Consider the following 14,509-nt stretch of genomic DNA (forward strand, 5'->3'; position numbering starts at 1 on the left):
GGGGGGAGGGGGCAGAAAACAGGATAAACCAAAAATATAAAACAATTTTGTAGTGCAATACAACAGGTGGTGGGAGAAATACCAAAGAACTAGTGGGGAAAAATCCCCAGGAAAATATGCTGGACACAAAATCTGTTTGGTTTACAGTTAGGTTCAGGTGGGAATGCCTGAGAAAACACAGCTGCCCAAGACAATACAGTTGCCCACCACCAGGGCAATTATGGCCCATTATGGCCCATCAGCCATATGACTCTCAGACCACATAAGAGTGTTCCTGGTACTTGGGGGCATGTGGGTAGGGGTGCTGGGAGAAGGAAGAGGGGAAGGGAAACTAAGGAGAGGGACAGCGGGCATGGGGGAAGGATGGTGGTTTGTGCAAGGGAGGATAACTTAGCACGACAACAGGCACTATCCTGTCTCTACAGGATTATCTCCTATTTTGATGCATCTTCCACCCAATGCCCACTTCACCTGGGCTACCGGCTGGCTCCAAGAAGCCCGCGTCGGTGAGTGGCCTCTCCCCGGCACCACTCTGGGAGCCGCAGAAGAGGTGTAGCGATAGCTATGCCTGGGCGAGTCGTCAGGGAGGGACAAAGAGGGGCAGGAGAGACCTTTCACAGTGCCGGGGGAAGGAATTTATTGGAGGACCAGGTAGCAGATCTAGAGGTTGGGAGAGGGAACCGCAAAAGGCAGTTTAACAGGGTCTACACAGGCTTAAATACGGGGGAGGCGCAAGGGGAGGGTACATGACTTTGACCAATTGCGGTTAATGGAGGGAGGTACCAAAGGCGGGGCAGGAGATGCATTGAACCAGTAGGGAAACATGTGGGTGTCAACTGGGGTTCAACAACCAATCATTTAACGAAGTAGGGAGAACTTTCTCAAACTTGGGGCAGGGTTCGGGAGGATTGACAACGCTAGGGGCAGGGATTAGGGTGAGGGACAGAGAAGGATCTAGAAACTGGGAGTGGTTTAGGGTTGAAGGACAGTTGGGGAGGTGGGAAAGGACTAAACCATTATATACATAACTCAGGGGGACAAAACTGAGACAAACCATTAACATATGAGAAAAATTAACATTAAACGACACAACACAACACTATTTCACTCATAGCCTATCAGTCACATTGTTTATCACATCAGGGGTTGGCCACTATACAGTCAAAAGCTCAATTCTTCCATCTTCAAACTGGGCTTCAACAAAGCTCCCTGGTCTCCACAAATGGGGAATGACTCAAAGTCATTATTCATTGGCCTCAGTGGGTGGTCCCATGGACACGAAGGATGACCTAGCACATCCAAGAGCTGAGCATTGCCCAGGCAAGGGCAGGCGTGGCCCAGCTGACCCACAGAGCAGCATCCAGCTCAGGCCAGCAGCAGCACGCACACCAATGCTGGCCATGCACCTTATCTACCACTCCTTGGGAAGAGCCCTCAGTGCCTTCCAGCCCCTTGGCATTAATGCCCTGCTGTGACAGCAGCGATGCTCCTGTTGAGGCGGGCACTCGGGACTGTGTGCAGGGTGTTTGCTGGCACCTGTGGTCCATGACAGCAGCAGTGCCTGGCTACCAGCACTAGGCCAGAGCCTGGAGATGACAGCTCTGAGCACCAGCAGTGCAGCTGAGAGAGCAGCACAGGGCGGCATGGCACGGATGGATGTAGGAAAAACACCTCTGGCATCCAGCCATCCCAAAGGCATCCTCCTTGGGATACTCTTGGCCATGATTTATTGAGATCAGCATATGATTCACTTTCAGACAATTTTGTTAATACCGGACTTCATTCTTCTGCTTAGAAATATTTTGTTCAAGCAGTGTTGCAGGTGGTTTGCTCTTCATAAAACGTCACTAAACCATGTGAAAAAAAATTAGGTCTGGTTCATATTTTTACTATTAATATTTTGTCAATATTTTATACTTTTTCTTCAATAAAAAAGGCAATTTAACTCCATTAACTACAAAAAAAAGGATTAAAATACAAAAAATTTGCAAGTACCTAAGCTGACATAAAGTACAGTTCTAAATTTCAGAGAATACTATTATTATCTCTAAGCAGGTGACTATCTACTGCCAGATATAAGAATTACGTCAGAAAACCATCTATATAGTTTCTAGTATATTTTCAAAGCAGAAATAGTTAACTTAGAAATCTACAAACCCAATGACTAATTAGAATTCTTTTCCCCAAGATGACCTATCTTCACTTACCAACACTTACAGCTGACATTTCAACAGTCACTCAAGTTCACTGTATTTTTACAACTCTTTATAAGTTTTGATTAAGCTGAATAGCATTCTCTAATATACTCTATATCTTTGTTATTAATGACCCCTCCAGATAACTTAAAATGCTAAGAATACTCTAAAAAGCATAGAGCATAGAACTGAGAGGCACCATACCAGTAATGTCTCTTCATAAACTGAGTGTTTTTTCCTTTGCTTTGTAACCACTTATTTGGACAACCAGCTCCTAATAAGGATTATATATGTAGCTCAGCATGTGAACAAAACTGCTCTAATTTTAAATTCTGTATGCAACAAGGACATAAAGTAGTGGTCTGTTGAGCCCAAATCAATAGCCATTACAGCTGATAATTTGACATTAATTTGTATATGAAGTGGATTAAATACTTCAGTGATATATGTAAATATTTTAATGGTGAAATTTTCAAAATACAATGATGAATTAAAGTAATACAGTTTACATGAACCACATATAGTAGAAAGGTTACTGGTTGATACATCCAGCTTATAAATCCATACCTTTCTGACTGAGGAATCTGTTTGAATTTTAAAAGTTCTCATCCTTTGGAAGTTTTTAATAAAAAACCCAAACCAAACCAACAACAAAACCCTGCATTGAAAATTGTACAGGATAAAGTCCCTTGCCCTTCAAGTCAGTAAAATAATTGTGAGTCTTGAAAAGACCAAAATATTATTATATTTCATGGTGAGAATTTTTGAAGAAATGAAACATTTCATAAGAACTTCTAGGCTACTAGAGTAAAAAAAAAGTGGAAAGCAAGTATGAAATTCTACACACAATTGGCTTGGGCTGGCAAGGAAATGAAAATACATATTGATTTATTAATCTTTATATAATAAGAAAAAAATTTTGGTGTATCCATTTAGTTCACAGTGACCCGTGTTCCTCTTAAAATGGTGATGTCTTTAAACAAAATAGTGCTTTAAAAGAAGTTCATATAAATAAAAGCTTGTAAGTCAATGCACACTACTTCAATAGAAAATAATGTTTGTCAAATTATTGGATAATGAATTGCAGAAGAAAATTTTCACAATGCACTATATTTAGGAGGTATATAGTATTTTATACATTGACAAAACAGTGCATTTAAAACTAACCTTTACTGTTCTAGCAAACAAAATTTTGATCCTGTAACCAGCTTGGTGCTCAGCAGAGAACAGTCGAGGAACCAGTTGAGGAAAAGCAGCAGCTTGACTCCAGTAGCATATCCAGATGGAAGGGTGTGTTACTGCATATCCATATGCAGGATATGATGCTGGCCAGGCAGGGACATTTTGAGCTCTCTGGTGAAGAGCTTACTCCAGACGGGCAGCTGTTTGGCTGTACTGATGTTCCAGGGTCTGTCAAAGCTACAACCTTTACTGCCAGCACCACGCTGCCTCAAAGCACCCTGCGTGTGCACACCTGGTGCACTGGGAGACAACCAGTTCTGGTTCTAGTGATGAACCTGGGGCATTGCTAACAACAACCAGCTGGCCTTGCAGCGCTGCAGTGAGAGAAAACTGAGCTTGCCATTACATCTGCCCAGTGACAAAGGACCAAGGGCTTCAGAAAGGTTTGACTGAGGCACACAGAGTGCTGGTTTGGAAGACATTCACCTCGTGGATCAGCAGGAGTGTGTCCAGCAGGACACAGGGCAACGCCTGTCTCCTGTACTCAGCGCTAGTAATCACTTGAATCCTGTATCCAGTTCTGGGCCGATCAATTCAAGGACATTGCAGTGCTGGAGCATGTCCAGAGAAGGGCAACAGAGCTGGTGAAGGATCTGGAGCACAAGTCCTGTGAGGAGAGGCTGAGTGAGCTGGGGGTGTTTGGCCGGCAGAAAAGGAGGCTCAGGGTGAACCTTACACTCTCTAAAGCCGCCTGGAGGAGTGTGCAGCCAGGTGGGGATCAGCCTCTTTCCCAGGCAAGCAGAGACAGGACAAGAGGACACAGGTTTAATCTGTGCCAGAGGAGGTTTAGGTTGGACATTAGGAAGAATTGCTCACAAAATGGGTGACTAGACATTGGAATGGGTTGTCCAGTGAAGTGGTGAAGTCATTGACGCTGAAGGTGTTTAAAGAAAGACTGGATGTGGCATTCAGTGCCATGATCTAGGTGACAAGGTAGTGTTCGATCGTAGGCTGGAGTCGATGACCTCAGGACCCCTTCCAACCTCAAGGACGCCCAGATTCCCGGAGGGAAGCCGGCTGCCGCGCGCGCCTCCGCCCGATCCCGCCTCAGGGCGGGGGCGGTTCGGCGCGAGGAGGGCGGGGCCGCGCGCTCACGTCAGCCCGGCGGAGGCGGCCGCTGCAGCCGCCGCCGGCCCGGCCCGGCCGCTCCGGGAGGGGCCATGGTGGGAGCGGCATGAGCCCCGAGCCGGAGCCGGAGCCGCCACCAGCCCGGGACCCGGTGGCAAAGGACGAGGAGCTCTCGCCGCCGCCGCCGCCGTCGTCGTCGTCGCCGCCGCCGCAGCCATCGTGGGAGGGCGGCGGCGGCGCCAGGTGGGGCGGCTGCATCATGCTAGTAAAGAGGGTCGGCCTGACGGCGGGCTGCTGTGGCGCGGTGAGTGCAAGGTGGGAGCGGGGGCTCCGCGAGAGTGGCGGCGGCGGCGGGTGCTTGGGGATCCTGCCGGCCCTGAGGGCGGCGGCGCGTTGCGGGCTGGGCCGGGCAGCCCGTGGGTGTCGGTGCCCGGCCCGCCTGTGAGGGGTAGCTCCCCCTCAGCTGCCCGCCGAGACGTTTCCTGGAGCGTCCTGCCCCTGGATGCTGTGTGGAGGTCGGCGTGCGGCGGGTTCTTCGGGTCGGCCCTGCCTGTCCCTGACAGCCCAGTTACGAGTTTGTCCCGGGCAGAGTAATCTGAGTAGCCGCACCTGTGAACAGGTGGCTGTAAATAAGTTTTCTTTTAAAATATATGAATTCGAGGTGCCGGGAAGGTAAAACTTAATTTTTCCTTAGGAGTTCTTGGGGGTGCTCCGTTTTGAACCTAACCCACGCCGTTACCCTGTGCTGTTTTTTTAAGCCGCTGTGCTTTCTGTTTCGTGTCTCCACACTAAGCACTGAGATCTTGTGCAAAAAAAGGAGCGGGAGTGAGTGATCCGTGAGCTCGCTGCAAAGTTGCGTTGGTAAATGTGGTAGCGGTGCGTAATTGCTTTCCGAAGGAAAGGGCTTAAGCCTTTCAGTACGTCAGTGTGCTCACAATGTGCCGTAAAACCAGATCAGAGGTCACATCCCTTGATCTTTCTCCTGTAGATGACAGGTGACTTCTTTCAGGCAGGATGGTACTGACTGAGGCGATATAACCCGTATTGTTTTGTTGGAGTTAGCCCAGAGGTCAAGATGGAGTGGAAGAACCCAGGGGAGACACAAAGTAATAAAACAGGTGATCCTGGCACTGACAGTTTTTGAACGGGTACAGCTGCAAAACAAAGCAATGCCTTACCATGCCAAATCTTTTCTGGCAAGTTGAAATAATGTAATTTTTTTTTTTTGCGTCAGAATTGGAAGCTGTTAATAACTTTTCTTGGGATATGTTTATGTTCATGTGTACCTGAATAATTTAGTGTTACTTAACTTACAAAGTTGGGTATGCTGGAAGCATTACATATGCCAAAAGTTATAAAGCAGAGTTAGGTTTCTGTCAGGGACCCAGCATCTCTTATGTGTGTTACCTGTCCTCCCAAAGATAAGCATCTCTGCTATCAGAGGTAGTGTGCTTTTTAATGTGAAAGTGGAGAAGTAATTTTAGCTGAACATTAACAATGTAGCATCGATGTGATATCATGGCTAGAGCTGGAGAATAAAAAAAAATCTTGAAACCATCTGTTCGATGCAATTGTATTCTTTCTACCTTACTTGTATTTGCTGAAGATTTTATGGTACTTTTAGTAGATGATTAACACAGAGAAGATGTAGAAAAATGTTGTTCTGTGGAATTCATTAGTAAAGTAATTTATTTTATGTAAGTTAATTCCAAAATAATCGCCTCACGCTTTTTAGAGTGTGTCACTTCTGTATTTGAGTCTTTTAGAAGGTTATGCCCTTCAAGAAGTGCAGCTAGAAGAAGCAGATGTCTGCTGAATGGTAGAATTGCTGTTCCAGGTTTGTGTACAGCAGTTCCCATTAAAGAGTATAGTGTATATGGGATCAAGTAACCCAATCTGAAGTCAGAGTACAAAAACATCTCTGAAAGAGTTTTGAAATGTTAATGTTTTAGTAAGAAACGGAAGGTTAAAGTTTTATCAGCTCAGAAGATATGGTGAAAGAAACAGAGGATTGATCTCACTAACAGTTGAATGTTTTGATGTATGAACAGAGGCTAGGAAATGGAAGGGTAGGGAAATTTAAAAAGAAATCAAAGAACTGATTTCTTTCTTTAATTTTGAAAAGTAAAACTCAAATGGAAATGAAATCCATAACTGACAAAGGTGCTAGCCCCTTTTTTATTAATGAATGGAATGTTTGGTAAAGTTGGAATAAGTCTGAAAAAAGTACTTTTAAGTACTTAATATATGCTCTTCTGCAAGTTTGAGAATTCAGTTTCAAAATCACATAAATTCTTAGTTTTGTAAAATGATCTGAGGCTTGGTTTTCTGAGTGTATTTTTTGTCCCTTCCCTCTTAGTTGTGCCCTTGGAGCACTTTGTGTTCCTGTAAAGCATCTCGTACAAGACAGAACGGCATGGGGCTCTAGATCTCAGTAGCGCAGTTATGTCACGTTAGGGTCAGCATCTGTTCCTGACTGAACAGTCTGTTTTGTAATTGCAATTCCTGCACCTTCCTGTGATTCTCACGTGGTTGTCATATTGCTACAACTCTCGCAGCCTAGACTTTATTGAAAGAGCTTATTCACAATAAAATATGAGGCGCTGGATCATGGCTTTAGATGTAGTTGCAGAGATCTGTTTGATATCAGTGGGAGTGCATTTGGAAGAGGAAGCTTGCTGCTTGGACTGCTGCTGAAGAAATAAATGGCAGAAGTGAAATTTTTGTGAGCTGCTTCTTTAGTCTCTGAAGAATGTTTTCATTTTTCATTTTTATTTTCTTTTTAGTATGACCAAGTCTGTCTGTGCAAGGCTTACTCCTTTTACTCTTCCAGCTTGGGTGTAAGAAGCTTCTGTTTTTTGATGTGATGATTCACCTTGTTGAATGCATTGGCTTCACTGAACTGAAGAGCTGAAACACAAGTGCTGAACAAATGGCTTCTTAAGAATTGAGTTACTGCCTCAAAATTAATAAGAACAATAGTATGTCTAACTAAATTCCAATGCAATTAAATAATTATTCTTGGCTGTATTACCATGACTTCAGTGAGCCTCAGAAATTTAAGTAAATGATGCCATTGGACATTTTGTCAGGTGTTATGCAATCTGGTTACATCTGAATTATGAATGCTGATAGTACAAAACTTAGCATGACATTCTGAATATTTGCACTATGCACCTCATTTCTGTGCAACAACCTATTGTCCGTAACATGACACACTAAGGAAACTTTTCAGCAAAATACAGTTTTATACTGTCTAAATAAGGTGTTTTTGTGAGAGAAGTCCTAAATAGGGTGTGAAAAGTCACAGGTATGTACCTCTTTGAGAGTTAATCAAGTGTTAGTTTCATGTTCTTGGACACTGTAAAACGCCTCAGCTATTATGAAGCCCAAGACCTTTATATATTTTGGAAAGATAATATAAACATTCTGAGCTGTGGATCTTGGAAATTTGCTAGCCTTTATTATTTAAGCTGTTTTACATAGCAAAGCATAACTGTATGTACCCAAAAAATTACATATTCTTGCTGTGAGTGTTAACATTTTTCTTTTTTATATGCCATAAAAAATACAGCACAGTAAAATGGAAGCAGCATGATTTAATGTTATGCGACTTTACTGAAACAGGTCTGAATTCAGTAAGCTGGTTTTATAAATTTCTAGCTTGTAGAATTTAAATTGTATTGCTGGTGGTAAAAACCTTGCTCATTTGTCAGTTCGGGTGCTTAGTCCTTTGTGGAGCACTGTTTTCTCCCACACAGGCTATTTTTACTGTTAAATCTGAATAATTAGATATGAACAATATTGCCTTCTCAAGACTGCCAATGCCATTCTAAATCTTCCCATCCTGTTAAATTGACATTAAGTCTGAACAGGAATGTTTATCTGCTCTGTTTAGAAACAAATCACTCTGGTTTATATTTTTGCTGAGAAGGCACTTCTGCTGTCGCAAGTCTACTGTTACTGATTCTCTGGATTACAACAGTGTGGATGATGTTGCATTCCAAGAGCAGTACTGTAGGCTACAGCAGTAATAACTTAAATTATCAAGTCATGGTTATATAATTAGTTGTGAATATTGAAACCTAGCCTACTGGACAAAGAGTTTGAGTAACTGCCTGCCCCATGGAGAAATATGTGTATTAACTAAGCAGCCAGGGCTTTTTAGAAGGATTTCTCAGTGTTGTACATATTTCTAAGTTTTACTTAAAAAAAAAGAAACAGATAAATTGGCTTCCAACTTGCTGTAGTGTAATATGCTGATTACATGTTATTTCTTTATGAAGTAGTTTAATTAAAGAATGAGGTACTGTGTAGAACAGAGCTTTCAGAATGTGGCAGGATATATGGCAATTGTTTTCTTGACTAGTCTTCCTACCTCAGTGGCTTCAGCCGTGAAGACTGAACCAGAAATGGTCTTCATGCTTTATGTGCCTTAGAAGATTTCCTGCTTCTAAACTTAAACAGGAATGTGTTCCCAGCAGGAAATACAATATGGGAAGACACTTTAGACCTCAAAAATAGATTGTGTGAAGACCCACCACATTTTTTCTTGTATTTTAGTATAAGGAGATAGTGGCAAATTTTTCTTAACATCCTTCATGTCACTCCCAGTTCAATGAATCCCATTTGTATCTTTCTGCAGATATTTTTATTGCAGTTTGGAGGAAGATGCTTCAGCATTCCTCCATACATTTGGTAGTGTTCTTTTTCTTTCTGTGGGCCTGTTATGCTTCTGTAAAATAGACTTCAAAATGCATATTGCTTAAAGCTTCTGAATGAAACAGTCATGGGATAAGAGGAGGATCTTTATGTAGAGCTAATAAAAATGGTCAGAACATCAGAAGAGGATTAGCAAGGCAGGCACATCACATGTTAATGCAGTAATATAGTGATAATCTTTTCCCTAACAGGGAAAGTTCTTTTGTACGTACTTTAGTAAGCCGCTGCTGAATGCTGAAATAGCTTTTATTTAACTCTCTTTTTCTATGATCACATTACTATGTTGTAATTATCCTATATGCAGAATTAAAATAGTTTCTTCTTGTTTGCATTGTTTAATTAATATACATTCATTTCACATTGCCATTTAATTTGTTCAGTGGATTCCACAAACTTTTGTTATTCTTTACCACTGCCCCATAACTCTTCCAAAATGAACTGTATTTTGTTGTCAATGAACTTCGTCGTTTCACTTTCATCCTTTTTTACAGCTCACTTCTGAATGTGACATACATAGGTTCTAGGACAGAGCAGTAGGAGTCATCTGGTAATGTTGCTGTGCTGTATGAACAGATTGCAGTGGGTTTATTCTTTTAAATTGTCCTGGGGCTTTTTTGTATGTGTGTGTATGTTGGTTTTTTTTTGTTTGTTTGGGGGTTTTTTTGTTTGTTGGTTTTTTGTTTGTTTGATTTTTTTTTTTTTTTTGGTGTGTGTGAGTTGGTTTGTTTCTTTACTTTCTTTTTCTTTTCTCTCTTTACTTTCTTTTTCTTTTCTCTCTTTACTTTCTTTTTCTTTTCTCTCTTTACTTTCTTTTTCTTTTCTCTCTTTACTTTCTTTTTCTTTTCTCTCTTTACTTTCTTTTTCTTTTCTCTCTTTACTTTCTTTTTCTTTTCAATTCCTGTGAAGAGTTTGCTTGCTTTAAGAGCCTTTAGTGAGCATCTTCGAATATGTTTACTGAATTTTCAGAAGGCTTATTGTTGTTATCTTCCTTATCTGTACATTTGCTTTTGAGAACTCCAGGAACTTTATAAGGCACAATTTCTCTTTGCAAAATCTTCACAGGCTTTTTCATTTTGAATGAATAGTTGTTCTGATACTCTAGACCTGTGCAGTATGATTCAGCTTAGCTTTCTCTTGAGAAAGTGTGTCATGATCTTCCAGTCCAGATACAGATCTGCTTAAGGTGTTTGTTTTGCAACTGAAATACAAGTTTGGACAATGTATAATCTGAATTCATTATGATTTATATTGCAACTCACAAGGCATACCTAAAATGCTGTACTGGATTGGAGAGCATTTTCACTTGTGTTCTATGAATTTTTGCACTGAGTTTTTGCCAGTTCACATAAATAGTGCATTTGTGGTGAACAGTTGGAATTTAGGTGGATCCAAAATGCTTCTGTTTGAAAAATAAAGAAAATACTCACTAGAAAGAGATAAACATACAGTATCCCCAGAGAACTACCTAGGTAATATGTGTAGAAGAAAGAGAATCCACCATGAAGTGAGGTGAATTGGTGGCATAATACTTGTGCAAGAATAAACTAAAATAATTACATAGTCTTGTAGTGAGACATGCCAGGAAAAGTTTGCATTTGAAGTGGTTGTATTTTGGGGGAAACTAATGAAATCATTGTGAAAACAAATGTGTAAAGGGAATGAATTTTATAATGTATCATGAACTTAAAGATCTGAATGATTCATACACGAGAGCATGTTTCTTGGAGGGTTTTACCAATTCTGTTAGTTCAGTTCTTTTTTTCCTTGAAAATATCAGAGCTGACATAGTGTGGGTGCACTGTGGACTATAGGATTGCAGTGCAGGTGGTAGTATAAAAAAAGACTATTTGAATCAGTTAATTTTTATAGGGGAAAATGTTTCGCTAGGTACTTAAAGTAATAAAACTCACACTAATTCGTTTGAATGTTGTTGTACATATTGTATGACAGTGAGTGCTCTTGGCAAAGGTATGTCTGTACTGCAGGTAGAACAAGGAACTAGCAGGTTCTCCTGGGAGGTCCTATTGCCTGTTGGGAAGGAATTTCCCAGAGGATGGTGTAGGGGCAAGTTCCTGTAGTTTGTCAATTCAGAAGTTCAGTTTGAGTTTAGTTGTTATCTGCCTGAAAGATGATAGGATTATGTGACTGGAAAGGTATTTTAGGGAGATACCTTCCTCTTCAGGTCAGAATCAGCTGTGAAGCCTGAGTGCGTTGCCTAGGGCTTTTCCGGTTGGATATTCAAACAAACCTGTCATGTTCAGCTCTGCTGCTTCACCGTTATGGGAGGCAAAAAAGCCTGCTGTATTTATCCAATTGAATCTTTTGCTTATTTTGCCTAGTGGCACTGTGTGGCCCTCATCAAAATACGGAAAATTTGAAAAGGTACTCTGGAAGACTTCAGAATTTGAACAGTGAGAAGTGATTTTGTTCTCAAAGAAGCATATTTCTTCAGAGAAATACACAGTTAGGCATGCTTTAAATTGGTGTAATAAGTTAAGGTGCTTTTGCAGGCATTCAAACAATTTTAATAATTACATTATATATGAAATATAAATAGTTACCTGAAAACTGTATGAATAATAAATACTGCCTGTTCTTGGTTTGCTCTGCAGATGGGATTGGCTACAAGATTACATTTTCCTGTGGAGTATTTTAGGGTGAATTGTACTAACTGTTCTTCAGAATGTCTCAGATAAGGTATTCTTACTAACACTAGAATGTTCCTTTTCTATGAGCAATTATTACCAGCTGGATTATCATTTTGACATTCTTTCATGGATTTATTAATGTTCAACAGCTGGGTTTTTTTGAAAAAAATTGTACTGCCTCCCAGTAGTTATCTCAGTTTGCTTAAAATTAACTTTCAGGTTTATTCTGACTCTAAGAAAGTTAGAAGAAAAAATATTTTTTAGAATCGGGCAGTGAAAAGAGGCATAGGAGGAGTAAAACTGGAGAAAAACCAGATATTTTATTAGAACTTTAAAGACTTCAGATTTTACAGGGATAACCTCAAACTTGTATTGTTAAGCATTTGAGATTAAGTAATGTTTTGCTCATTAATGATTGTGCAAGTATAAAACCTTGACAAACAGCTGCATTTCAAGGCGGTTACAATGTTCTGTACATAGTTTCTCAGCCCACACACAGGTCTGTCACATGAAAATGATCCATGTGAGCAGAAAATAAGCCCATAACAATTTTAAGGCTTTCCTGAGGGTACTTACTTACAACACTTCCAATTTTGAGGACAGTGAAAGAGGCAAGCAACTTGTACATTGACTGTATCTGCACTATTTCTGAAATACTTTAAAAATCTTTCTAATCATAAGGAATTCAGTAGTCTGTTCCCATATTGTTTATTCAAGAAACCCGAAGATCCTTGTGTTGCAAGGTTTATAATAATTTTTTTTGCATTCTCGAAGTTCTCTGTGTAAATTGCATGGAGTTTTGTTGCAGGGTGTTTTCTCAATACAGAAATGAGCCTCACCCAGTAGTTCCGATACAGCTTTCTGATAAAGGCAAGTGTGAAGTGTTTTTAAAAAACTCTTTGATTTTGAACTGAGTAAAGAGTTTTCATTGATTTTCTTTATCTGGACCAGGCTGTGTGCATGATCAATCATAAACTGTTTTGTTTTCTAAAAAAATTCTTGATTAAAAATTGGAAGCTTCTGTGATAGAGTTTTTGGGAACTACAGTAAAGATGAACAATCAGAAGTGACTATCTTGATCAGTCATTTAATAATGTCAGTGAACTTACCTAGTTTCATGATTATTGTTTTCCAATGCAGCCTTTAACACAAGATGTTTAATTAATCTAGAGATTTAGGATACTGCAAAGAAAACTGAACATCGACTACAGTCAATGTGGATCATAGATTGGTAGTTCTAGTATGTTTGACATGGAATACTTGTCTTAGTTTTAACAGGTGCATGTTACTTTCAAGATCTGAATTTTAGTTTTCCAGGTCATGGCTTGAATCCAAAAGCTGTAGTGTTTTCTGGTTTTTTTTAGTAGGTCACTGTAGCTAACTGTAAGCTGCGTGATACAGCCAGAAATGATTTGCAACTACTTTAATCTCCATGCATGTCTTTTAGTATGTATGTACATCATCTTTCTGTTAAACCATATAAATCTCAGATCAAATTTGTGTGTAATAAAAACATTATTAAAAAACTGCAAACACTACAAAATTTCATTTTTCATGGCATTAGAAATGTTTGCTAAATGCAGACCAGATATTTATGATGCAGCAACATGCTTAGTGATATAAAGTTGAGAGAAGTAGAGACAGTGGAAGGTCTGGGTAGTCCCTTACCTACTCTACTGTAAAATCTGTGTTTTTCAGAGGAAACTGCTGTGGGATGGGTCTTCAGACTTCAGTGTAGTTAGTGTTAAGTGCTAGTATGACTGGTAGACATCTTGGCCAAAAGATATTCATAAAATTGTTACTCTATTACCTTATATAGAAGAACTTCAGATTTCTTATATGAGGAGGATTTTTTTTTTACCCTCATAGCCTTTGGAATTTTTGCTATTTAGAAATTAAAAATTACATGGTAACCTATCCAGAGATAATCTTTTATCTATGGTATTATATTGTTTCCCAGGAGAAAGAGAACTGTTTTCTTCAAATCTTGATGCTTTGAAGCAAGCTGCAATGTAGAAAATAAATTGACTCTTATTAGCTAGAATATACTGTTGCCACAGGGTTTGATAAACTGACACATTTAAAAATTTTTACAGATCTATGCATTTACTGTTTAAACAATAGGAATTTCTTTACAGTTTTTTACTATAGACAGCTTAAATAAACCTTGTAATGTGAGCATTTTCAAAACATGTGATTTCTACCAATTTGGGTGAAAGTTTTTGAGCAGGGGAGAAACTCCAAAGGTTTCTGTACTCTAGCTTCATCATAGGTTGTCTTGACTTTTATAGTGTTCAGTGGGAGATCCTGAGTTTCTTGCTCACCCTGCTCTCCACTTGCTGAAATGAGTCAGGCTAATATTTATCACCAGATAGTGTCCCTTTAACTGAATTCTGCATTATTAAATTGCACTCTTCTGTTGGAGTGTAATGGCCTTGAATTGGCTGGAAACACTGAAAAAGAGTCTTCTGCAGGACAGTTGTTAGGAGAAAGGCAGAGAGTAATTTTAGAACACAAAAACTATGTAAAACAGTTACTATGCCAAGGGGTTGTCAGAAATGAAAACATCACGGAATGCTTGTGATTGGAAGGAACCTCGAAGATCATCTAATTCCAACCCCTCCACCAGTGGAG

The 14,509-nt window shown here is 40.1% G+C and overlaps 1 protein-coding gene across 2 annotated transcripts in view; it reads left to right on the forward strand.

Annotated features, from left to right (window-relative positions):
• The first annotated feature begins 4,546 nt into the window (after positions 1-4,546).
• Positions 4,547-14,509, forward strand: part of SLC71A2 (solute carrier family 71 member 2) — a 47,055-nt gene continuing 37,092 nt past the window's right edge. For both annotated transcript variants that reach the window (XM_088156986.1, XM_088156985.1), the window contains exon 1: positions 4,547-4,809. In XM_088156986.1, coding sequence (XP_088013112.1) covers positions 4,612-4,809 — 198 coding nt within the window. In that variant the 5' untranslated portion in view covers positions 4,547-4,611. The remainder of the gene's footprint in view (positions 4,810-14,509) is intronic.

The sequence above is a fragment of the Sturnus vulgaris genome, chromosome Z, assembly GCF_052056855.1.
Source record: "Sturnus vulgaris isolate bStuVul1 chromosome Z, bStuVul1.hap1, whole genome shotgun sequence".
NCBI classification, from domain to species: domain Eukaryota; kingdom Metazoa; phylum Chordata; class Aves; order Passeriformes; family Sturnidae; genus Sturnus; species Sturnus vulgaris.